The 27,047-nt window shown below is 38.9% G+C and overlaps 1 protein-coding gene across 2 annotated transcripts in view; it reads right to left on the reverse strand.

The window, feature by feature from the left end:
- The window catches only part of SLC2A9 (solute carrier family 2 member 9), a 109,915-nt gene that overhangs the window by 72,949 nt on the left and 9,919 nt on the right, over nt 1-27,047 (reverse strand). For both annotated transcript variants that reach the window (XM_074904522.1, XM_074904523.1), the window contains exons 3-5: nt 24,778-24,938; nt 18,214-18,338; nt 16,719-16,864 (exon numbers count right to left, since the gene is read on the reverse strand). In XM_074904522.1, coding sequence (XP_074760623.1) covers nt 16,719-16,864; nt 18,214-18,338; nt 24,778-24,938 — 432 coding nt within the window. The remainder of the gene's footprint in view (nt 1-16,718; nt 16,865-18,213; nt 18,339-24,777; nt 24,939-27,047) is intronic.

Raw genomic sequence — 27,047 nt, forward strand, 5'->3', positions numbered from 1 at the left:
GTTTGTGTATGCGCATGTACATATGTGTATAAATTAAGGTACTGTTAAGTAAGTTAGAGTGAATCTTGTCATTTTAGAATCTGAATAAGTCGCTTTTCTGTCTGAGTTATTTTGTATTGACAAATAGTTGTTAGTTATTAATAAATCTAGATTATTTCTCTAAATCTTTACCGTGTCAATACTTTCATCCGTGACACTGGCTCAGGTATTCAAATGAAACACTTGACAGCCCTGTTCCCAAGTCAATGAAATAGAAAGTAAGTTTTCTACTGCCTTGCAGGTGATCTGCTGGAAGTCTCCAGCAAGGACCTGAACGCCAAGAGCCATCTGCAGCACCCCCACCAACGCAAGGCACCGATGACCCCTCTCTGGCAAGTCCCCATACAGAAGCCAGGCAGTTTTAACCTGCCAGAGCCCCACTGTGGTGTAGGTGAAGAGCACAAGCTGCTGAAATATCCAACACTACTTATATTAATCTACTCAACCTGCTAGCTAGATAGTTCATCTAACTCTCTGGGCTTATGGTCAAGAGAGGATACTTCCAAGTAGCTGAAGGAGAAAGGTGTCAGCAGTATTATTTTCTCCTCCAAAATGGCCCTTGATCTGTTCATGTTCTTAAGATACCTTCTGTTCCAACTGAATGCCAAGATGAAATTTTTTAGCCGTTTTCTCCAAGTTCAGCATTCATCTATTTAATTCAGTGCTTTCTAATCTGAGACTTGGTTCTTAATTGAAAAGCCTGCTGAGACTTCAGTGGGCCTACTGTTCAGGCATCATGTCTAGCACATTTTCAAAAGCTTGGCTAGATCAAAGGCAGATTGCACTGCATCCTGGCTGATTGAGCTCTGAGAGGCACCGGGGGGTTTGGATCCCGTCCTTCCATCAGAATGAATCTATCAATTCAGAGCCTGTATTTTCCTAAACAGAGATGGATAAATTTTATTTCAATATAATTTTTCAGAGTGAAATTGAAGCTCAAAAGCCCCCAAACTATTTTCTGTTGATAGTTTTTATTTTACATTCACCTATTTCAGCAATGCCTAAAACACCATGTACTGCATGGTACGTGATGTAATCCAAGCCCCAAACCTGAACTAAGGCCCAAGATAACTCCCGGGCAGAATATGTGGGGTACATCCTAAACAAACTTTTCACTTGCCCTTTAAGTGATAAAGGGTTGGGGTTTTTTAAATCTACTGGGATGGGAAAACAACTTGAGAAAGGGATCTTTTTCATACAATTTAAAGCTCCTAAGAGCCTCCATTACTGTGAAGACTTCAAGATACTATTTCTTCATTGCCTTTTTTTTTTTTTTTAATGCAGTTGACTGGAGAACTTTACCTAATATAGGAGAGTCAAGAGTGGTTAATAATCTGTTTATAAACAAATGAGCCTGAATCTCATTTTAAAAGCTAGAAAATTAAACTAAGGTTAAGACTTTAAGAACAGTTAATAATCACATAAACAAAGTAGATACCTGTTTATAAAGAATAATTTAAGAAAACAGGCAGTATAACTCATCAGTTTCATTCTATGTCTGCCTGGAATAATTTCCTAGAATATAAACACACTTGCTATGTACAACAAAAAAGTTTATAGGGTGTTAGAACTTCTTACAATACTTCTAGATAAAATTCTTACTCCTAATCTGCACATCATATTTTCTGTTGTTTTTTCCACAGTATCAAGGACACTTCTTAAAGAAAGTATTCTCATTATACCTTTATTATTAACATTCTGCCAACCTATGAAGACTTACCTGGAATACGCTTACACCTCTTTTAATGTCTCCCATAGTGTATGGCTTTTCAGTTGGTCACATTCCTCTCAAATAACTCTTCTGAAAGTGTTATTTTGAAAAAAGCTATGAACAAGACTGAACCTTTGAACTTACCCTTTACAGTAAATAACAGACCCTGACAGTATAATAAAAAGCCCTCTATTTTCACCATGAGACATGAGCTTCCTTTACCTCTTCTATGAAAGATTTCTGGTTTACTTTTTATTATGCCAACTTTTAAAACCTTAAGGTAAACAGTCCCAAAGATGCTCCCACTTGCCATTGCTGGCCTGAGTTGATCAGTAAGTCACTGAAGTGGATGGAAACTTCTCCATACATTTCAAAATTTTTCAGGTGATGCCTATTCAGTGCTATAGAACATGTGTTCCACTTGCTTTTCTCTTAATTTACATTATCCACACTCAAATTCTTCATCCCAGTACAGAAAAGAAATAGGAGGACTAAAATGAGTTTAAAAGATCCATAAAAAAATGGATGAAAATCAATCTGAACAAGACCCTATAAAAAGAATTAAAAGAAGCAGGGAAAAGGAGTGTTTCCTAGCCTCCTTAAGAAGGAATAGGAGAGGATACAAACTGGGACAATACTCAGAAGCAATAATAAGATAAAGGCAAAAGACAGCGTAGGCTTGACTTAGAAGACATATTAACACTTTGCCCCAGCTGTCATCAGTAAGGAGAAGCACACAGGCACTGCTGAGAGAAATGAAAACAACACATCCCATTTTATCTCGGGAAAAACTTAAAAGAGCGTTAAATATTTTAATTACAGGGGACCTGACTCATCACCTGCTCAGAATCAGTACAAATAACATGTCAAGATGGTAAAATTTTAATTTTAAACTGTCACATTATGGATATTTGATTAGGCTGGAGCATGAAAAACCTGGCTTTGGTCTATTTACAAAAGACAGTTAAATAGTAGAGCAAGTTTGACAACCACAGACTCATTCAAAGGTTGAGATAATAAAGTGCAAAGCTGCAGAAATACAAGGTGAGGGAGGAAATGGATAAAGCACGACATGGATTTATCAACTGCAAATGAGATAGGATTAAACTACACCAGAATACAATAAAGCAAATGTTACCATGTCAGAGAATCGTCAGTTAAAATGTGGAACATGGAACTAACTGTAAAAATTAGAAGGTGGAAAAGAAACAGGCATGTGGAAGTGTCAACAGGCACTGCTGACAGCTGAACTATTGGTTCATATGAAGTTCAATGACTACTTAAGCACTGGTTATATTTAATATTTTCACTAATTAGGAAGATTTTGATAAAATTTGAAGACACTTTCAACACAGAAAGGTTAGGAATATATACATATAGATATAAAAATTTTTAAAGGGAGAACTGAATTGTTGACAGGGTCATATAACAGAGGTGGGAAGAAGTGTTGCACTGCCCTGTACATGAGGCATTCATTTTCTGAAAGATTTAGCAAGGCCAATTAAGTATCCCAGTACAAGATGATCATACAGGATCAAAAAGACTGAGTAAGGAAATACACAACTGCCATGGGCTCTACTTTCTCTCTCCCTCTAAATAATTTTATTTATTTATTTGAAAAGCATAATCTGGACATGCATCCCACTCCCCATTCTCAACTGAGTATCAACTACTACAGCACAGTCAGGCTCCTGGTTTGCTCTCTGTCCTGCGTTCGGTTTTCTGTGCTGTGGAGACACACGTGTCCAGCTGAACATCCCTGACCCCAGCCGCCCCAGGGCTTCCCACATCCCTGTCTCTTGTCCATTCCAAAGCCACAGAGAAATTACTGCACCCCAAACATGTCCTCCTAGGCAGCAACTTGCACATGGGGTAGCACGGGCCACTGTCCAGAGGCCTCCAGCCCTGCTTTGCATCCCAGTATACACAGCAATATGACCTCACAGAGCTGCTGAGGGCCTGTTTAGGTTTACTGCTTGAAATGTGCAGGGGATCTTATCAAATCCCTTTGTCTCATTCAGTGCAGGATGAACTATGATCTCTCAGTGAGCAGGTCTATTTACTAGTCACTATTAAAAAGGCACTATTTAAATATTAATTCTGGAATTAATTCCTTGAGGGGGGTGGGGTTATGATGGGTTTACTACAGCACTGAACACTTTACAAACAGGAGTGATGTTTTTGTATAATACCTTTCTCATGTAAAATGACATATTTTACCCATTTTATACATGGGGAGCAGAGACAAAAGCCTCTTGCATCCAATGCAAGATACTCAAAATATCCAGGAACTAGTGATTTGGCAGTATCTTATTTTTCATGTACCTATAAGAAGCAGGAACACATTTAAAACTTTTGGCAAAATATAATCACACACATGCAGACAAAAGGAATTATATCTAGTATAATTCCTAGATGTATTGAAGCATCTTGCCTCGCCTCTGGCTGCAGTCCCAGAAGGATGCAGGTCTCTGCGGTTTTCTGTGTCACATCTGCCAATACCACAGGGATATCTAAGGTACCCTAGGGCATCAAAATGATACTATAAGCTCATGTTCAAGCAATTGAATCCTATCCTCTTCAGCAGAGATTTGGCACAAAAAGTTCATATCAGAAATACTCTATTAGCCACATAAAAAAATCACATCCCTGCTCAGAAGAGACTGAGTAGACTTAGTTGGGTGTGCAAAGCTGAGAAGACTGCAAGAGTCCAGCATTCCTCTGTTAATGTTACTGTGCCACATAAACCACCTCCTAATAATAAAGGACAGCCTCACTGGCCTGGGACCAAAGACTGAAAAAGCACTGAGATGGAACTGATTTCTTAGCATCAGAACTGCCTTTTCTTCCTTGAGCCAAGGGTATGGCACAGCAGAGATGATCATGAGGCAGCTGAGAAATGAGTATTTCTGTATCTCAGGCTTCAGACCAGCTACTCACATGGGGTGCAGGACAACTAACTCCAAACACTGCTCTACAACCTCCTCTGGCTGCAGAGGGCGCTCATCTCCCTGTCTAACAGTTGCAACCCTGCTGGAGACAATTTTCTGTTTGCATGACAACCCCTGTAACCCACTTCTGTCAAAGTATGTTTTAATAACAGAGTTACCAGTTGCTTACCTTCTCGTTTAAAACAGAGGCAACCCAGATAGTCTGAGTATTTCACCTCTGTCCTGCACCCACACAGATATTTATTTTATATGTCACTACTACAGATACAGCTCTGACAACAAGATTACTCAAGTCTCAGTGTCTTCCCAGGTACTAAACTGTACAGAAGGTTACCAGACTGAAGGCTCTACAATCCTAATCTAAAATTCACAAAAGTCAGCAGGAGGTTTTGTTACTGAGTAAATCACTTTTGGATCAGAACTTTAAACAGCCTTGAAAGTGGTTGGTGTCCAAATTCCATGACTATTAAATTGCATGTTAGATCATGTTTTACATATTGAGAGGGAGAATTAAAGTGTCTGTTACAAGTGTCTGCTTTTTGGTCCAACTTTTTATTGGAGTAACAACTAGCTTTTTACTGAACACTTAAATGGCATAATTTGTCTTCATTGATTATTCATTTTTGAGAAAGATAAAAATTTCTGAGAAAAGCAATGGGAAATGGTGAGCTTTCAAATGGGATTGTTATCAGCAGACAGAATATACACTTGAGCTTCTTTATAAAGAAATACTAGAGGTGTGTTGGAGCTATACAGAATTTCTGACAAAACTTCCTTTCAGCTATGCATGTAGACTCAGGTTAACTTCCAAAAACAATAAAATATAAAATAGTAAATGAAAATATTTGAAGAGAATAAGATTCATTTCCTCAAACATGAGCATACAGTATCATTTTGATGCCCTGGGGTACCTCAGATGTCCCTGTGGGACTGTCAGATGCAATATATACAACTCCAGAGACCTGCATCCTAGGGCTGCAGCAGAAGGTGAAGCAAAATGTTTCATGGCACCTATAAATTACGTTAGATGCAATTCCTTTTTTGTGTGATATTTTGCCAAACTGAAGCTATAAAGGTTAGACTAAGGTTGATATACCTTAAAAAAACCCCAAACCCCAAAGTACATTTGTTGTTTTAAAAACAACTGAAACAGCTGAATATTTACTCTTGACACTCTTTTTTTAATGGTGACAGATGTGTTAGATTTTTTTAAAAATCTCATTTTATTTGACATTTACATTAAATTTAAAAAATCCCTCAAAATTCTAATCAAGAATATACATCCTGATTTTTCTTTCCGCCAGTGGTTTCAAAAGAAGACTAATAAACACAAGCCTAGAAAATACACCCTGCTACTCAATACGATAGCTGCACACTAGCTTATGATGCTTAAGCAATTTATGACACATTGATATCCAATTTGTAAAGGACAAATTTACATTTTAGGACACGAATTTTCAATAATGGATGATTTTACAAAACTGAAATGTTAATAATCCAGAAGCTTCAGAAAGGTTTAAATGGTGCATATCTCCTCAGCATGTGAAGCACACTGGGAAGGAAGTCACAGGTCAAATAACTGCAGATTTATCGCTTAATAACAGATTTGTAAATATTACCAGATACTCAAGCACTAAGGAGACAGGCAAATCTAAAATGTTTACTTGTTCATAAACTCCTGAAGCAGAGTCCAACTAACACAAGATAGGATGAGGTTAACAGACAGATACTGCCTGTTATGAGGTCAACTGCAAGTAAAAAAGTCCACCTTTTGAAGTGTGACAAAGAGGCAAAAGTCAAACCTTAAATATATAGACAATATAAACAAATGCTCTAAGTTTAGTTATATGTGTTAACTATGTTTCAGTGCATCAGGAGAAAGCAGTCTGACAAATTATAAACAACTGTTCTCAACTTCCATGGTATTTTGAAGTCTTTATTTACTTCAGACCTGTTGATGGACATCTTTCCATGAAAGCTTGTCTACTGCTTTTCCAACTGACCAAATTAAACATGAGTACTGCTACATGAAAATCCTATCTTCTCAAGAGTTAGGTGGGCACTGTTTCAACTGCCTATGTGAAAGCAGTCCTCACTGATGATAAACTTTCATCCAAACATTACATGGTCTGCCAGTCTGTTGTTCAGCAGTAAGTCTAAAAGTAAATAAATAAATGACTCTCCATAGTTCTCTTTCTTCTATAACCATACTTCCACTGCCACATTCAGACAAATCCTCTCCTGCAGGATGTTCTCTTTCCCAACTACAAAACTGCAACATTTGAATATTACATATGGCAGATGAGCCATGTGTTGTACCTAAAACTTCAGGAATTGAAGTCTGACAGACAACTCTAATGGACTGAAACTCATTTGCAAAAATGAAGACTCACAGCTGTTTTCCCATGCATTAGTTAATGAGTTCTGTACAGAAAAGAGATAATTAAATACCTTTGTATCTGTCTGGGGGAACCAGTAAAATTTGATTTATAATCTTCAGTAAATACATAAACTCAGCTGGTCCACAATAGATATAAACAAAATACCTCATTTAATGTCTCCATTACAAATATATCAACACTCACCACATCCCACCAACAGGGCTGGTATTAACAGAGCAGACCTTCTCCTCCCATGGGTACTATTGAACTACGAATATGCAACAACCCAGAATGTCCTTGTCAGCACCATCAAGGCCGTGTATCTCTAGCCTGGTGGCTGCACAGCAGCTTCCCCTGGCTGTATCAACCATACGGCGAGATGACCTCCAAGCTCCTGATCAGCAACTCACAGCTTGTAATTAAGTGCAAGTGCCTTGATAAATGACATGGAAATGGCTTCAGCAGTAAGAAACTCTGTGTCTTATGTGTTACTGTGAAAACATGAAGGAAATTTCCCATTGCTAGATAAAAAAAGGAACCCAGAGAATATTTAAAAAAAGAATCGTCATCTTCAAAATCACTACCTGAAGCAACTCTCAACTGGCATGTCTGGTACCAGTCTGCAGGAAGTGCAGGCAGACTTCCATCCAGATACACATAATCAATTCAGGCTTAGAAAGGCATACAAACACCTGCTGAAATCAGTGATTATCTGAATAAGCACTGAAACATGTTCTTGTTCTTGTTTCTTTTTCTTTTTTTTTTTTTTTTTAAGATTGTATTTAGAAGAAGTTCCTTTCTTTGTAAGGTAGTTTTTCTGAGCTATTAGCAGATATGATCCCCTGGATTTGAGTAGCTATTTATAAGCACCAATGTGTATTCTGTATCCTCAGCCCAAGTTTTAAAACACTCTTCTGGGAAGACTCTAGCCTTTATTCAGAGGTTTGCATTTTACTAAAAGAATATAAAGAAATTTTGCTTCTGCACTTTTAAGAAACACTGTACAAGCTCAGCAGTACAGAGGAATGGCAGGGACCAGGGTAACTTAAAGTCAACTTTTGAAGTCTGGGTCAATGGGAGAGTGTTTACAGGAGTACTTGAAACCACCTTCTCAAACTCTTGCTCCAAACTTACATGTCTCCCGATAAAAAAAAAAAAAAAATTAGGGACCAGAACTGATGTGCCAAATTCCTAGTTTATCTTTCCCATGTCCTACACTAATTTTTTTTCTTAAGATCTTACTAAGAACTATCAATTTAGATACAATAGGCTCCACAAAGCAGCATGTTTTTAAGGATATAAACTGTCCCATTGAAATTAAGAGGACTACTCATGTATTTGGGCGTATGGTTTAGTTAGTCTTTGAGCTCAGGTTTAACGGCCTTAGGAAATCACTCTTCAGAAGTTCAACATGAATACACTTGAGATCTTTGCATTGTAAATAGTTACATACAATTTGCGTACACTTAGTATTTCACAGAATCACAGAATGGCTAACGTTGGAAAGCATCTCTGGAGGTAATCTGGTCCACCCCCTCTGCTCAAGCAGGGTCACCTATAGCAAACTATAATACCCAGGACCATGTCCAGACAGCTTCTGAATCTCTCCATAACCTCTCTGGGCAACCTGTGCTAGTGCTTTGTCACCCTCACAGTAAAAACAAGTGTTTCCTAATGTTCAGAAGGAACCTCTTCTGTTTCAGTTTGTGCCCATTGCCTCTGTTCCTGTCACTGGGCACCACTGAAAAGAGCCTGGCTCTGCCTTCTTTACATCCTCCCTTCAAGTATTTATATACATTCATAGGATTCCCCTGAGCTGAGTATTCTCCAGGCTAAACAGTCCCAGCTCTTTCAGATTTTCCTCAGTGCTCCACTCATCATCTTAGTGGTCCTTCTCTGGACTCTCTCCAGTCTGTCCATGTCTCTCTGGTATTTGGGAAACCAGAACTGGACACAGCAATCCAGGCAAGGTCTTGCCGGTGCTGAGTAGAGAGGGGGATCATGTCCGTGCTGGCAGTACTCCTCCTAATGCAGCCCAGGAATCCATTTGCCTTCTCTGCCACAAGGGAACATTGCTGGCTCACGTTCATCCTGGTGCCCACCAAGACAACAGGTGCTTTTCAGTTGGGTGGCACCCAGCATATACTGATGCCTGGGGTTGTTCTTCCCCAGATGCAGGACTTGGCACTTCTCCTTGTTGAACTTCATAAAGTTCCTGTCAGCTCATTTCTCCAGGTTGCTGAGGTTCCTCTGGATGGCAGCATGACCCTGTGGTGTATCAGCTACATCTCCTAGTTTGGTGTCCTCTGAAAACTTGCTGAGGGTGCACTGTGCACCATCATCCAGGTCATTAATGAAGATACTGAACAGGACTGGACCCACTATTGACCCCTGTGGTACACCACTAGTTACTGGCCTCCAACTAGACTTTGCTTTGCTTTCTTGTATTTCTAGAATATAGCTAGGCAGAATTTTCTATTCCACACAGTCAGATGTTTGAAATCATCGTGAACAGGATACTTTGGGAATTTGAGTGATTCTGGAAAATGCTAACTAGTAGATAATTTTGTCCTACTCTCATGGAAGCTACAAACACCTTTTTATATTCTGTAGACAGCATACATCCATGAGGCATAAGCTGCTTTCATTTCCAAGATACTTCACGCAATTGCAAGAGTTTACCTGTCTCTTACTGCCACAAGAGCTCTTGGTTCTATATTCTGAAATAAATACTTGCTCATATCTTGGAAGACAAATATCTTGTAACTGTAGTCACTATCATGGCTTAAGGGGGAAGATAAACATATAGAACAAAAGAGCTCACAAAAATATGAGGAAACTGGTTGATTAATTCTTCGTGTTATCATGCTAATGTGTAAGATTCATTTCAAGAGTATCTCCAACAGACCATTTTGTCATTGGAGTCCACCTGCAGGCTGCAGGTCCCCAGAACAATTCTGAAATACATCTATAATTTACTGACAGTTTTTAGGGAATCCTTGAATCTGAGTCAAGAGTGTTAGGAAGAAGGATCAGTTTAAAAAAAAAAAAAAAAAAAAGAAAAACAAGGAGAAAAACACACTAAAAATGAAGCTTTGACAAGTAAAATCAAAGCTTAGTTTTCAGAACACCCTTCAGCTGCACAGGCTGTACAACCACCTAATCCATCACTGTCTATTTCAGTGCAAGTGAAGGAGTACTTTTAAGAGAACTTGGCAAAGCAAAATGAAAAATTCCTATATAAACTTTCCTAAATACACAACTATGTATCACTTCAAATATTTCATTTTTAAGAGGTTTTGTAAAGAAAATTAAGAGTTGACATGGCACCTACAGAAGTTCTTACTTTGATTTTTTAAAAAAAAGGTTCACTTGCGTAAAGAACTAACTTGAAAGGGTCTCATTACAGAGATCTTTCCTTACTAGACATACAGTACAGTGTCTATGAAGTTCATTAGTCCTTTCCCAAATTTAGCTCATTTTGTTGCAGAAGTTGATATTTGTATCAACAACAGAACTTCTTTGCTAAAATTATCAGCTGGGGGGGGGGGGAGGCCAGTTTGACCAGTACTACCATGTGTCAGAGACATATTTCCAGCTAACTCCTTTTTTAAAAACACATCTCTAGCCAAATATGCATTCAAGCTGCTCAAATTCCTCAAAAAAGGGGAATGTAGAACTGTAATTCATGTTGTTTCAATGACAAAGACAACATCCAATTAATAGTTTGTAACTGTAACCACTTACACAATGGTTTTGCAATGTGACAAATTTCAAATGTATTTAAAGAAAGATAGAGGAAAATCTAGACAGTGTGTCACCTAAAGACAAATTGAGATTTCTCTGGTGTACTTTGTTTTGCATTGGTTAAGTGTTTATCCAGCATGAGGTTTCCCAGACGAACTGTCGAGCCTTAACCCAGCCTTCTCAAGAAGCCACTTCCCAACTCCGATCATTCCTCCTGTACCTTGTATTACTCAATTACATTATTTTTAAAGAAGGATGACCAAAACTACCTGCAACATTCAAAAGATGGACACATGAGGAATTTTACAGTTTTTCTGTTTGCTCTACTCTTTTTTTTTTTTTTTTTTTGTGGAAACACCTACAGCAGCAATAAAGATTATTCAGAAAGTGTTGCCCTAATCAGTCTTAGGATGCAAGTAAAGCAAGGTTTTTAGGCTAACATACTATCCACTACAAAACAGTGGAATATAGTTAGGCAGGCTTGTCGGTGCATGACCTAGAAACACTTGACATGTATAAAATCGTGTTCCCGAAGTAAAGAAAATCTATTTTTCCATTGCCTACCTATAGCAAACAGCTGTTCTGGTCAGAGAAGCAGCCAGAACCAGCCAGCTACTGAGTGCAACTCCAGAGGAAACAACTACAGCTCAGGTTTACACACCACGCACAGAAACAGGCCCCAAAGCAGAAGTCTGAGGAAGACATGGCAACAGGCAATGATTCCAGTTTTATCTGTCCTGAATACATATACACACTGGGAAACGTTTTTTCCCCCTTTCTTGTATCTGTACACAGATGAAAGATACTGAAGCTCAATGTATTAAAAAAATACCAATATCATAACTTCAGCAAATGTATTCATAAACTAAATCCTCTATCAATTAAGGAAAGATTAAAGCTCACTTTCATTAAACAAGCTGAAGCAATAGACACAACATTTAAGAGATGTTACCATCCTAAGGAAAACCTCTGGAGCACGACATCACATGCAGGAAGAACTAGATGAGTTAGTTACAGAGAGATACCTAAGGATGCACAGAATATGCCACAATCAGGCCAGACAATATCCCCCCAAGACAGTAAGTATGAATTTGAACTTTCAAAACTGAAGCTGACAACGCACTGGCCTTTGCTTTGCAGGGAGCAATCTGTCAGAAAAATGGGCTGGATGATCAAATCACAGAATCACAGAAACAGAGAGAATGAAAACACCTGAAGGGCAGTGTTGTCTGTGAGGGGTCTAAACCAGTTCCTCCTTATCTTATTATCTGTTTTTTCCTTCAGTCAGATATATGGAAAACTGCACATGCTATACAACCAAAAATGCTCCAGATTAAATAATCCTGTAGCCAGTAGCGGTAAATCAGTGCCTACATTACAGCAGATAACATGACTGCACACCTGTGGGCCAGCACCAAGTTGTCATCTACAGCTGTCATGGCTTCCTGAAGAATTAAGGGCTCTGGCTTACAGAAGACTAAACCAAGATGCCAGCACACTGCTCTCAGCAGTCAGGGTGGTCACCAGCATGGAAGTCATTGTGCTCTGTAGTCTGATCACCAGCCAGCTTTACCATACTTCCCAAATCTCAACCGAGACATAGTAGATGTGGTTTCCCATAGGTTATGACCTAGAAGAATCAGAATCTTGAATAAAAAGCATTGCTGGGATTTGTTGGATGGGAGGGAATTAAGACAGAGGAAATAATGTAAGAATATCAACCACAGCAGCAGAGGACCATTGTCACGACTGCAGCTTTTCTGCTTCAGAAAATCTCTCTTGGCAAGCATTTCATGCTAAAGGAATAACTACTTTAGACCCAGTACTCTAAAATTAGTACCTTTGGAGACAAGTAGAATAAAACCCTATATATTCAGAATCCAAAATAATGCCTGCATTTAAGTTTTACAACCATTATTAGATTTTTTTTTTTCATCTAGTCTTTTATATTATAATTTTAAAATTGGATGTAGTAGTGTTTTGCAAGTTTGTGGCAATATGGCATGACACAGAAAAAAAAAAAAGTAAATTCATTCCTGCAATATTTCAGCCAACACATTTCCAGGAAAACCAGGAATAAGGATGTATGTAATATATTTCTGTTTTTGAAAGTACCATTTCCTCTGGGTTATCTGTATAATACTGTTCTCCGGGGTTCAAATTTAAAACCAGAATTACTACAGAGAAAGGCACATAGGATGAGAAAAAGATTAAAGAGTTTGTTTTACTATGGGAGATTAAGTCTATCCTGAAACACAAAGATCACAATTGATGGAGAGAGGAGAAAGGAAACACACTGCAGTAGGTGAGGGGAAAAAAAAAAAAAAAAAAGAGAAAGATATTAAGGGATAAATAACAGTTGACCAAAAGAATAATGAGACTAAGTTGACAGAATTGGCATGAAAAAGGTATTAGAAGATTGTTAACCCTCAGCACTTCCAGTAGAAAACTTGGGAAGGCTGAAGGAATAGGAAACAGCCAACCAGTTTTAAGACAGTAACACAGCCAAGGCTGACCACTGCCCCCCAGCATGGAACCCGGGGCTGCTCACATGCCTCCTGCTTCACCTGGGCTGGTCTTCATAAATAACATTACTAAAAAATCACTTTGGGCCTGCTTAACCTACTTGACACAAAAAGCATTAAGGACTTTCCGAATTGCCTCAAGTAAATAACACTCAGTGCTTCAGACCTATTTTTATCACAATTCCATGTTTAAAGGAACACTGTGGCATTCAGTAACAGAGGAAGTTATCAATTAGGTTGTTAAGAAATGCTTGTAAGGCTATGCCCCACAGCCTACATAAACACTTTTTTTCTGTGGAGAGACTTCTACAGAACCGCTGAAGGCAACAACCTCATATAATCCAGATAAATGCATCGAGTTCCAATTTAAAAGTTAAATTTTCTGCTCAAGCTACTTCAGCCGGGAGTCTGTTCCAAACATCACTCTGCTGAATTTTGGCATACAATTATTCACAGTACATTTATAAAAAGTTATTCTTGTAACAATATTGTCCTTGAGATTATATCTCTCTGTTCCTTCTGCAGTTCTTCTTTCTCGTGTTAACCTGGTGCAGTCAGTTCCTCTCCCTTATCTCTATGTACCTGGCCACACAAGCAATGTTGCTGTCACCTCCTCTCACAAGGCAGGACCTCGGCCATGCCAGCAGACCTCCCCATGTCCATTCCTGTTCCAAAGAGTCTCTTCCAGCAAGATGTCCAACTTGGTCTTTGCCCCTCCTTTCTTCAAAAACATCACTGCTTAGACACTGTGGTTAATAACCTCTTAGATACTTGCTCAAGTGACACGTAATAGGTAAGAGCTCAGGAGAAAACTGTTATGAAACCATGAAAGAAGTATTTGAACTAGTATTATTTACAAGAAATTCTGATAGAAACAATCAACAACCACAGAGCAACAAAAAAATATTCCTGTGAGGTTTTACCCCACAGTCATTAAAATGCTGGACATTGTTAGACAGACTTAAAGGTGTTTTTCCAAAGCAGTTGTGCAGAATGGTGATCACTGGTGACAAGCTCCTACTCATCACAACTTTCTTGTCTATTTGCTTTAAGCAGTTTATGAATTGACAAGGGTAGAATTCAACCACAGATTGCCATATTACAGAATGGCTTAAGTATAATGCAAATGACCTCAGGCTTCTGAGGAAAGCAAGAGTTTGCCTTCCAGTTACAGCTGAGATCAGTAAGACACCATGAATATAGAGCTGTCTCCAAAATACGGTGGCTGTGGATCTGGAGTACTGGCTTCACTTCATATGCAACAAAGACTTCTCCAACAGAAGAAAAGGGAGGATAAAAAAAAATAAAATATGGGAATGATTTGATAAGAAGCTTTTACATCATTAGTGAAGAGAAGTCATGACACCCATCAAAGAGAAGCCTACAACTAGAAAACAGCCTGCAAACATCTTGAACCTACTTTTGAACTTGACTGAACAAAGTGACAGAAATTTGAGCAAGGTGTTTGCTGGGGAGGGGAAAGTGTTGCAAGGACTAAAGAACTCAGGACACCATGTCTGTCACCTCCCAGCTTCAACAGAAATGAGTAACTCATCACACATATCCTCTGCAGAAATGTCCTCTTGCAACGACTGCTGTTCCTGGTGCAAAGCTCCCACCGACTTCAATGGGAACCACATGAAGCTAGAGAAGAAAATCCTGGCTTGACTGAAACCACATTTTGATAAGGCCTTCAAAGCAGGATAAGACTGCACTAGGGAATCATATTTCAAACAGCCTGAGGTTTCCTCTCTGCGCTATATTTTATTAATACATCAAAAGAAAAATACACCCACATACCCAACTGGAAAATTCAAGCTGGATCCAATAATTTTGCTGGAAATATGCTAATTTTTAGCAGCCAAAACTTTACTCATTTTACATGCTGATGTTACCCATCTTGAAAAGAACTAATTCTATAAATTAGATAAAGCATATTTCTTCCTCCATAAATTAATGGCTATATGTAATGGTGTAATATTAATTAACTGCATACTAAAGCAGGCTGTAGAAGCAGAAATACAACCTTAATTCAGTAGTGACAACAACTGGGAGAAAGGGAAGGAGAGAAGATAATAAAAAGAGCGAGAGTGAGCTGAAATCAAGGAGTAAGTATGTCCTATTCAAAATATCCCAAAGACCTAACAGGGAAATAAGAATTTGCATGACACCTCACCTTTAAAAGTGTATGCATATTAAGAAAAAAAACAACACAACAAAACCAAACCAAAAAACCCCTACTATATAAGGGCTGACATATATTCTAAGCAGTTGAATCAGTCTCTTGACATTTAGTATGCTCATTTGTAACAGAAGAGCATTCAAAGCAAGAGAAGGGAGATCTGTAGAAGCCACACAATGAAGGTCAGCGAAAGCCATTTTAAGCTTTTTCCTAAAATCTCTTGCTTTGGCTGGGGGGGAGTAATCTGTCCTTCAGTAAAGGGTAAACTGAATAAAACCATTTGCCTTCAGGAGAGCTAAACAGGGTAAGTGAGCCCAAGGATAAAGGGACAGAATAGGAGAGCTGCCAGACAAAAATAAAAGTGTCAGGGAGGATGGTATTTTGTATTTACAAAGGAGTTGAATTTGGAAGGACACAGGAGGAGGACATGCTCTCCTCACTTTTCAACTGTTTACTACTCTTGCTGGCTGTCAGAAGGGATTCTTAGATCAGGTTTCATTGCAAGAAGATTGCTGCAGATGTTTCCTCCACACCACCTTGAAGATTCATCTCCAGATGAAAAGTATTTCCAAGTGCCAGCTTGAATAAACCTCGATTTCATTTATTCAGAGTAATGACGACATCCAGTGGCCACCAAGTTAATCTCAACCTATGACATAACCTTTTGTATCAGAATAGATAGTCTCTTTCCATAAAGGTATATATTAACTCTGCTCTTCCACCTCCTAGTCTAAAATTAGGAGTGCATTACAAGGAACACTATAATCATTGAGCAAGAGTCTTCCTATTCAGATCCTCATATGAAATCTAATCAAGACTTTTTCAGTTCTATCACACTGAAAAATTATAAATGAAAAATGCAAAAACTCTTAAGCACTTCCATGTTACTCAAAGAAACTGGAAACCAGCAAAAATAAATGTACATCAAGAAAGGGGCAGGGGGAACCTGCATATGCCCACACACAAGTTGCTCAAGCTGTTAGAACTGTTTGCCACATCTACCAAACTTAGTCACATGTACAAGCTTTTAAAAGACGTGGAAGAAACCACTCTTCAAAGTGCTTCAAAACCAAAAAACGTTTCTGTTTTCCACTTTTGTAAGGAACTCGAGTCAAAATATGAAAATATAAAACTTCAGGCATTCTTGTGTTCTTCCACAGAAAACATCTGTTAAATACTTACTTGTCCAAATATTTCTGGCAGTCCCAAAACTTGACCAGTAAAAACACCAACACAGATGAAAATCGCTGTGACCTGGCCCAGTGAACCACGGATTTCCTTAGGAGATATTTCACTCAAATACATGGGAAGGGCACTCAAAGAAATGCCTACAAAGGAAGGAAAAAAACCATAGCCTTTTCATTATGCCAGGTACAAAACAAACATCTACTGAAAGCAGTCTGAGTGCTAATCTGCTCACAAGAGTGGCAAAAACCACGCAAAGAACAGAATTCAATCTATCCACAGATAATATGAATTATCTTCTCTGCATGTCTAATTACTCTTGCATCATTTAATAACCATGGGATTATCTGTTACAAATTTAGTGATGTGCGTAGACTGCTATTTGATGAGAAGCACCAAAGGTTACTCTGTGATGAGAATCTCCAGGAGAACGGATTTTGGTTTAAATTTGCTCATCCCAAAGCAAGCACGTTAGCACTGGTGCAAGTAAGGAAAAACACCCCAATGCATCAGGCACAGAGCAGACACTGTCAGATAAAATATTTTTATTGTAAATGGTATTAGCAGGTGTTTCTCTCAATACAGGCTTACAGCTGCAATGCACTCTTAATAGCAGGCATAAAGTAAGCGTGAGAATGCTGCTTGAAGCCAGGAGAAAACAAATGCACAACCCTGGTTAGTACACTGATGTCATTTATACAGCTCCAGAAGTTTGGTCGCTTGGTGGTAATCTGAGACAAAAATTAGCAGTCAGCACCAAAATTACCTATGAACTTCACCTTGCATGTGATAGACACATGCACTTTCAACACACTATAGTTTGGTCTTACTATAAACATAGCCAAAGCTTGCCAGAAAGGGGGCTCAGTGACGCAAAAGTCAAGGCACTTTCCATTTAGAGTCACGCAATTACACTGAGAGTGTAAAACTATCTTAATTCATCAAGTCTGCCTCCACATTAGGTAAACATTACTTACCATCTAGAGATCTGTGAAGTTGCCGAGACCCTCACTGCTAGACTATTCTGGTGCAGCAGTGTCTCCAAGGATTACTTTTAAAGTGGGAAGACCATGTTGCTAGGAGCAAATGATGACGTACAAAACCTTTTACTTATCATACTGATACTAGCATGGGATCCAAAAACTTCTAAACACAAAGCAGCAAGCAGCTTTAACAAATAGACTACACCCTCCTAGCCGAAGAATTTTCATAGCATGAATACAGATATGCTCTACTGGGGCCAGAGGAGGAAAGGAGGAACAACAACCAGGGTGGACACAGCAGCTAGCATCCATTCCAGTGTCTTCTCCAAACATCAGATCCTCCGACGTTTAGTCTGCTGTTTTGTCCCATGAAATCAGTGTGGCTAGTCCCTGAAATGTAAGCCTGAAATGTAGCCTCTTTAATGTAAAGAAAGATCTAACTGGGGGAAAGGAGAAGGATTATGCATGGCGGAAGCATTTCAGATATATACAGCATGATAAAAGCTTACCTGCATCAACACCCATTATAATGCGGCCCAATATGAGCATTTCAAATGATCCCGCCAACAAGGAGAGGGACATCAACAATGCAGCTGTCACCGCAAACACATTATTGAGCAGCAACGTACATTTCCTAAAAGGAAAAGATATTTCATGTAGATGTCAGCATCACAACAGTTAAATCTAGTCATATTCTAGGCTATTATTCTTAAATATCCCTAAATAAAAACAAAAAGTGCCTAACAAATACTTCCTCTTAGATGTAGAGTTCCAAAATAGAATACTATACCCAAATGGATACAGTTCCAAACCTATACCACAGCTTTAAAATAAAACATATCATACTTAACTAAAGAGCTGTACTTCAAAGTGAACTCTGGGTAAATGTATGTACGTAGAAACCAAAGAATATACTTCAAATAGCAATAAGCTGATATAACTACAGGCATTTTTATGCTATACGCAGTTTTTACAATTTTGAGAACTACCCACAATGACATATTTATGTCATTATAATTCACCCTTAAATTCATGATATTAAAAACATACATTAAGGAAAATTACTTAATACTTGTAGAGTTAGAGAAAACACTTGGGCTCACATGAGTGATAAAAATCAACCCTTTTCCAAAAATTGTTGAAATTAACCAAAATATAGGTTTACATTTTTTTCCCCAATTTTTAAATTATTTCATTCAATGGCAGTCAAATAAAACATGAAAAAAAAATCTAAGAAATATTCTTTACTGAAAATTATTACTTTGTTGGAAAAAATAAACAAAATTACAAAAATATATTTTAAAAATTACAAAACATCTCAATTTTTCATTCATACTGTACCAACGGCTGTACAGCTGTACTTCTTAGTTTTCATCTTTCAGAACTTTCTGTTCAAGTTTAAAGGACTGATTAATCAAAAGTGACTCCAAAAAGTCTCATAACTTCTTCAGAAAGAAATACTTTACAAAAGAAATATGTAGGATTTCATGGGCTTCTGACAGTCAGACTCAAACACTGACATCCAAGGTCTCATTTCCTGAATACATGGAAGAAGAGTGGTTAAAGATATAAGATCAATAGCTCTGCTGCAATGACTCTAAAAGATGAAGTAGAAAACCCACCCAGAACTCAGAGATTCACTGCTACCTCATACACATATCTCCATGAATTTGGATTTAAGGGGCTTTTTGCTAAATGGCAGCCTGCAAGTGAATGGCTGGAGAAGCCATTATCATCAGGTTCAGCCTTGTGAGCAACTGAAAAATTTCTTATGATTCCTAGGCAGAGTGCCAGGGATATCTGCTGGAAATGTGGTGGCCTCTGTACAGCACATCACAACAAGATAGATGCTTTGAATTGCTTATGATCTAACACAAGACAAAACACCATAATTTTCACAGTTACGTGGCAAAAGAATGATCATACCCTATGTTTTCCATCTGTGAGTCACCTCATACACACAGTAAAGCAACAGAGCTTTGTCTTTACCAGGTTTTGCAGTCACATAATTAAGCACAGCGTTGTTTCTAAAGGTACAACTTGGCTCTAGAGGTACAACCCAATACTGAAGCCTCAAATCACACAACAACGTATGAAAGAAACAACTGATCTGAAAACAAACTTACCCAGAGTTACAACATCACTGATGATGTACATTACAAGAAATCCATTAACTTTGATGGTAAATGACACAGGCTGAGAATACACCCATTTTATTAAAAAACTGAAGTGGTATTAAATTTGTAAGTATTCTCAATGGATTTTCAATCTCTATGTATTGTAAATACCACACAAAAGAAGAGGAATGACCAGAAAGGCTGTCTACCCTTTTCTTTCACAAAGCAGGTAACAAACTGACCCAGCAGTCCTCATTCATTGACACATAGGTACCAACTGGAAATCTCCCACCCTTTGAACAAGACATCCAACTTCTTACAACACTCCAGTACATTTCTGACAGGAAATATTTTTAATTACTTTTCCTGATTTCTAGTGACTTTTGAACACTAAATGAATAACATGGTTTGAAGATCAAAAAATGAGATACAGGTCATTTAAAGTATGTATTTATACAACATAGCTGTCAAGAGTGATTTTACCATTTGAAACAGATTTTTCAGAACAAGATAATTTGGGTGGGTTGAAGTGATATAAATAATGCCAAAAATGGAAAAAGGTCACGCAAGTGCTATACATTCAACTGAAGATACTACTTTCCTCTGCTTTAATTTAAATGAAACCTACAAAATATGTATCTTTTTAGAAAAGTTAGCCAGTGACCCCTTATGCTATGCATCAAAAAGCAGAAAAGGAAAGCCTAACTAACCAAGATAAAAACAAAGAATTTTGTCCTTGCCAGATTGGAAAAAAAAAAACAAGGAAGTAACACATTGTTTAGAGTGTTACTATGTAAAGCATTTGAATTTTTGGTGATAAAAACACTGTGCTGGGTGTCTATGACAAGGTGTTGGAAGTGAAGGGGCTGCAGAGGTGGCTTCTATAAGGAGACAGAATGAGGGAGTAAGAAGGTCAGTGGAGGAGAAAGTGCGGCAGGACTGAGCAGATACATCCCCAGAGGGACTGTGGCCCATGGAGGACTCAACTGGAGCATACGAGAAGAGTAAGAAGCAAGGAGCGGCACAGAGAAGTTGTTACACGCTAACCGCAACCCCCTGCACTCTCCATTCTCTCACTGAAGAGACTGAGTGTGACCTGCCATGGTACAAAGAGGGAGTAGGGAAGCCTGGACTGATGTTCAGCCTGGGAAAGTAGAAGGAAAGGTAACCTAATGTTTGTCTTGTTTCACAATACCTGATCAGTAATTAAATACTTATGCTAACTGGCAATAAATTAAATTCCCCAAGTTGAGCCTGTTTTGCCTGTGACAGTAATGGGTGTTTTCCCTTTTTTTAGTTTGACCCATGAATCGTCTTGCTCCTGTTTCTCCTAGTTCTTCCCAGTCACTCCGGCCCACTTGGGGTTTGGAAGTGACAAGCAGCTGAGTGGGTGTTCAGCTGACAGCTGGGGCCAAGCTACAACAACCATAAACAGTAGGAACAACTTCTCATCATAGCTCCTAAGAAAAAAATACAGTGAAACTCTTCAAACTCTCCATACTGTCTGAATTTACTTCCAGTTGGGTCATATTCAAAATTGCTACAATCATAAAAAAACCCTATGCTTTCCTGGTCACATAGGCCAAAACTGTATTATTACCTTAGCAACAAGGCACAGGAAAAAGAAATCAAAAAACCCCAACAAACCACTGCTTGTATAGCTCTAATGTAAGTGATATAAAGACACCACACTTCAAAAAGCACCACAGCAGACACCTTTACTTTGAAAAAAAACAATCAAAGAATCAATCTTGGCAGATAACTGTGCTCACCACACTTACAAAGTGTAAGCATGCAAACTTCCAACATTAAAGCCCCCTTAAGAAAAGACATTGGTCAGCCTAACCATTGCTCTCACATCTCAAATCAGAACCTGGTCAAGCAGTACAAATGGTACATGAAACCTAGTGAAGTATAAATATCATACCTAGTTCTCACACAGCACATTTACTTTTTCAGTCCTGCTGAAGGTTATAGAGTGTGTCAACATCCCTATTTCTGTAACTGGGTAAACAGAGGAATAGATAGAGCAGTGGACCTAACCAAAGCTAACATGCAAAACAGTGCTAGACCTGGGAAACGGAGACTGGACTCTCAAGTTCCAGTCCAGAGCCCCACACCATTCTGCTGCAGCTACTGCACTAAAAATACTAGATAAGCATTTGTTTATACATGAAGATTTTTGTTCCTTCCATTCAAATAATTCAGAATTCTCTCCAGCCAAAAGAAATAAAACATTTATGCAATCCAAAAGGAAAATGCTTTCAAAAACTTCTGATTGAGCACAGAGCATTTGTCACAAGCAGCTACATCCTAAGCCAAAAAGTAAGTTTTGCAGCTTGTTGTCAAAAATGGTTCTCAGACTATCTGTACTGCTGCAGAAATGTAACTTCCAATCCTTTACTCAGTCTGAAGTAGTTCTAAGAGAAGAGAAATTAGCTCAGCGGAAATCAGCTTTTATAAGCATCCCAGCAGAGACAGACAGTTAACCCATCAGCTAGACACAAATACAGCTAAGCTTTAAGGATTTTTTTTGCCTTTTTCTTTTTTTAGGCATTTTGGATATTGAAATAACTTGAGAATCTCTTCCTCAGAATTGTCCTTGGCTTTTTGCAAAATCACATATGATTAATCTTTTGTGATTTCAAGGTTGTTGTTTGTTTTCATGATACTGGACAGTTCCAGAGGCCAGAATAGAATCCTAGCAACTACGTGCCCTCCATGGCTGCAACAGCTTTAATTAGGGATTTAAACTAATAATATTTTTGTCTAAAACTTGCAACTAGGAAAATGATAGAATTAAAGTTTCATCAAAAATGTATTGTTGTCTCAAAATTCTGTAATAAAAACTCTAAAAGCTCCACTTGGGAGCAAATATAATACCTTATACAAACAGCACTGTAAGGAAATTAGGTGTTTAAATAAACAAACTAGGTGTTTAACTAAAAGCCACTAACAGATTGAATACTGTCAGCATTTTAACTACAGCAGATGACTTCAGGATAACAAAGTTGTAGCATTACTAAAATAATCCAGACAAATTCCCTTAATCACTTCATACTCAAAACAGTTCACTGTGCTTGAGGGAACGCCTTGTCCCTCTCTTACCAATGTCTCCCCAGCAGTGGGCTAAGCAATACAATGAGCATACTGCTGTGAAGTGTCAAAGACACATCTGAACATGGGATTTAGGCTTATGTGATGAAGGCTCTCTTTCAAAAAATTACATCTCTCTTGAACTAAGTAGGGCCTAGCAATCCAGTAATTTGGAAATTATGTTATTAACCTTAGAGCAGTATGATTCAAGAGTGCTCTTTTAAAGTCATACATTATTTGTGACTAATGCTTTTGATCCCCCTTAGTTCATTATTCTGTGTCAGTGTAAATGGAGCTCAGCTTCATCATGCATACAACGCTCCAACCTACACTTCAACAATTTAGCAGCATTTTATTGTTCTGTCAACATTTAATAATGTGCTCCTCAATTACTGAACCAATATGACAGTCTGGTTTCCTAGACCAAACGAACACACTGCAGTGTGAACAGCAAATTCAAGAACCAGACTTTGATGAGCTGCCTTTATCTACTGTCCCTGCGTGATGCAATCCCTTCCCATCTATAATCAAGTACTTGTACACCATATCTATAAAAGAGCTGTTTTCATGGTTTAACAGGAATAAACATAATAAACAGGGGCAGAGTCTGCAAGACTTAAAGCTCTGCCCTTGAAATATGATCTGATCCCATCAAAGTGGTATAGGTATGACTGAGATCACACACCACTTTAACAAACCTGCACACAAAGCTGTTCTACTCTACCAAAAATTCAGGCTTCTATGAGCCTATCTTTTATTTCACAAAATATTTTAAAATTGAAAATCAAATGGTGAAGGGACAGAATAAATATATGAAGAATAGATAATAGATATACAGAGCAGAGAATACTGACTTTCTGTAAGCATGAAATGGAAGAACCTGAAAATGTACCCTTTGAGGTAAAAAAATGGGATGTGGAAGAGTTGGGAGAATGACAAACAGGCTTAGGAAAGCACAGTCTAAATGGATGGAAATAGTCAGAACAGAAAAGAACGAACACTGGAGGTGAATGCTTGTATTTAAGCCTCCAGTGATTTAACTGAGAAAAAATTATCAAGTTATATAGGATCTACAATTAAGGAAAAGCCAAATGAGCAGTTAAAGTGAATACTATAACATTCTTTCTTTTTCTATGCCCTTCTAACTATAGGTAAATTACAAATTACTTCTGAAATTCTCTTTGGAAGACTGTATGAAACAAAAATTTGACAGAAATATCTAGTTAATACCTGCAGCAAAAATGCAAACACACACCAGCACAAACATTCCTAAAATACTCATATTCCCTATGGTCAAGACTTGGTCAAAAACTGCATTATATAGATCAGGCATCCCCAAGGCATCCCTAAACTGGGGGAAGACCAAACATAAACTTCACCCTCGTTTAGTTCTTCAAACTGTACATTAAGTGGACACAAGGAAGAAAAACTAAAAAGAGGAAATTTTATTACTGCATAACAACAAATGTTGAGAAGCAAATGAGACATTTTGATAGCTTATTTGTGTACAGTGAGATACTCGTCAGACTCATGAATCTGCCAATCCTTTGTGAAATTTTTCTTATTCTATAGTATTTTCCTTTTGCACTCTTGACAATTCAACCTCCTCAACATCTCAATCCACTGCCCATTCAGAGCAAATGGCTTCTGTGACTCAAATGATGCACAGTAAGTCCAGAGAGAACGGTACTAATTTTACTCCCAAAAATTCAGAACTCTTAGAAATGAGCATTCATAATCTGAAGGTGTTTAAATTCGCATTCTGGTGAAGAGGGTTTTTTAAAAAAACAAAAGTCAAGCCTTCTAGAGAGACTAAGTGAGAAACTGCTTTAGAAAATACAAGTTTTCCAATACACTTACCGTCCGAAGAACTTCACAATTGGAGTAACTATAATGGCACCCACGAGGCCACCAATGGCAAAAATAGAAACAGTTATGGACCAAAGGAGAGTCAGTGTGCTTTCATCCACTGAGAAGCCATATCTTCTTTCCCAAGTTTCATTGTAAAACTTCTTGATATACTGAAAGAAAAAACATAATAATAACAATACATGTAAAACAATCACACTTTTAAGAACACAAGTGAGAGAAACACAATTTTTAAAAAACAGTAGATTGCTTGCAGGAATCACTCTTGCTTTTCTATCTCCCTTCTCCAAAAAATGAGGTCTCACTTGCAGATGCAATTGTAATACAGACTAACTGAACCAGTCAAAGCATACATATAATTAACTACATGGTGGTCATAAACAAGGTGGAGTAAAAACCACAGGTAGGCATGAATGTAGAAGAGGCTTATAAAACAGAAACTCCTATAAAGCAAGGATGTTACCATTTAGGTTGTTGTTACAACATTAACAAAAGTTTGCTTTAGCCTTATTGTGTACATGTATATAAACCCTTCAGCCTGAACTGGGGCTAAGGGCTCAAACACAGAATCCACAGAATGGTTGAGCTTGGACCTCTGGAGACCATCTTGTCCGACGCCCCTGCTCAGGCAGGGCTACAAGGAGCCGCTTGCCCAGGACCGTGACTGTGGTTTTTTAAATATTTTTAAGGAGGGAGCCTCCACAAAACCACGTCACCCATGCTTGGCAAGGTACTACACATCAGCTGAGCTCCAGTCACTGCTCACATAGGTACTTTTAAGCTCAGACAGGTGATGTATCGCATCCTAGTGTAACAGTTTTTTTGACGAGCCAAGGAAAACCACGCTGCCTAGTATTTGCCATGACTTTAATAAAAAAGAACATTCACAAATTCTTAAATGCTAACTACCATTAGTCAATGATCATTAATCACGGTCTCATGTTAAGAGCTGTGTTGGGTTTGTGTGTGTGGTGTGGTTTTGGTAGCAGGGGAGTGGCTACAGCAGTGGCCCCTGTGAGAAGCTTCTAGAAGTTTCCGGCTCCCAGTCAGACCTGCCTCTGGACAAGGCTCAGCCCATCAGCAATGGCAGCTGTACATATTTAAGGGGAACCTGGTAGGAGGAGTTGAGGGACATACCTCTGCAAACACCAAGGTCAGTGGAAGAAAGGAGGTGGAAAGGCAGGAGGTGTGCCAGAGCAGAGACCCCTGCAGCCCGTGGTGAGAGGGCAGGCTGTGCCCCTGCAGCCCACGGAGGACAGGTGGAGCAGATGCCCCCCTGCAGCCCGTGGGGGACCCCACGCTGGAGCAGGTGGCTGTGCCCGAAGCAGGCCGGGACTGAGGGAAGGCCGTGCTGGAGCAGGCTGTTCCTGAAGAGCTGTAGCTTGGGGCAGGGACCCACGTCAGAGAAGTTCATGCAGGACTGTCCCCTGTGGGAGGGACCCCACGCTGGAGATGGGAAAAACTGTGAGGAGTTGTCCCTCCCACCCCGAGGAGAAAGGAGCAGCAGAAACAACAGGTGATGAACTCACTACAACCCCCATCCCCTGCACCACCTCGGGGAGGAGAAGGAGAAATCAAGAATAAAGTTAAGTCCAGGACAATGGAGGGGTGGGGGGAAGGTGTTTTTAAGACGTGATTGAATTTCTCACTGTCCTACTCAGATTGGTAAATTAGTGGTGGTGGTGGGATTCAAATTAAACTGATGTTCTTTTTCACTCTCCAGTCAAGACTGTCTCTTGCCTGTGACCCTAACTGGTGAGTCATCCCTCCCTGTCCTTGTCCCGATCTCCAGGCCTTTTGTTTTATTTTCTCCTCCCCATCCCTAAGAGGGAAGGAGAGAGCGAGCAGCTGCGTGATGCTCAGTTGTCCTCTGGGCTTATACTAGAACACCACAAACAGTTTTACATCCTTTTCATGGATCTACAGTGCCAATAACTTGGAACTAAGGAAGGAAAGGAGGCTCCAGTAGCAGATGGAGGCAAAAATGTCTTGAAGAAGTTGGTGAATTGGTAGAAATGCAAAGGTAACGAATAGGAAGGGAGTTGCAACCAATTCCTGCCAGATGGCAACATGACTGACATTAAGAGAAGAGTTTGGCTTGTCTTACAAGCACACAGCACCAAAAGCCTTCTGTTGATAGGTCTGGGTATGTGTGGAGGAGTTCACATGTAACTTAGGAAATTCTCTGGAAAATTTTTTAAAGATGCCTTAAAAGTTATATAAGTAGGAATCCTATTGGCAAAATCCTACACTGTGCTCAC

The sequence above is a fragment of the Athene noctua genome, chromosome 4 (genome assembly GCF_965140245.1).
Source record: "Athene noctua chromosome 4, bAthNoc1.hap1.1, whole genome shotgun sequence".
NCBI lineage: Eukaryota > Metazoa > Chordata > Aves > Strigiformes > Strigidae > Athene > Athene noctua.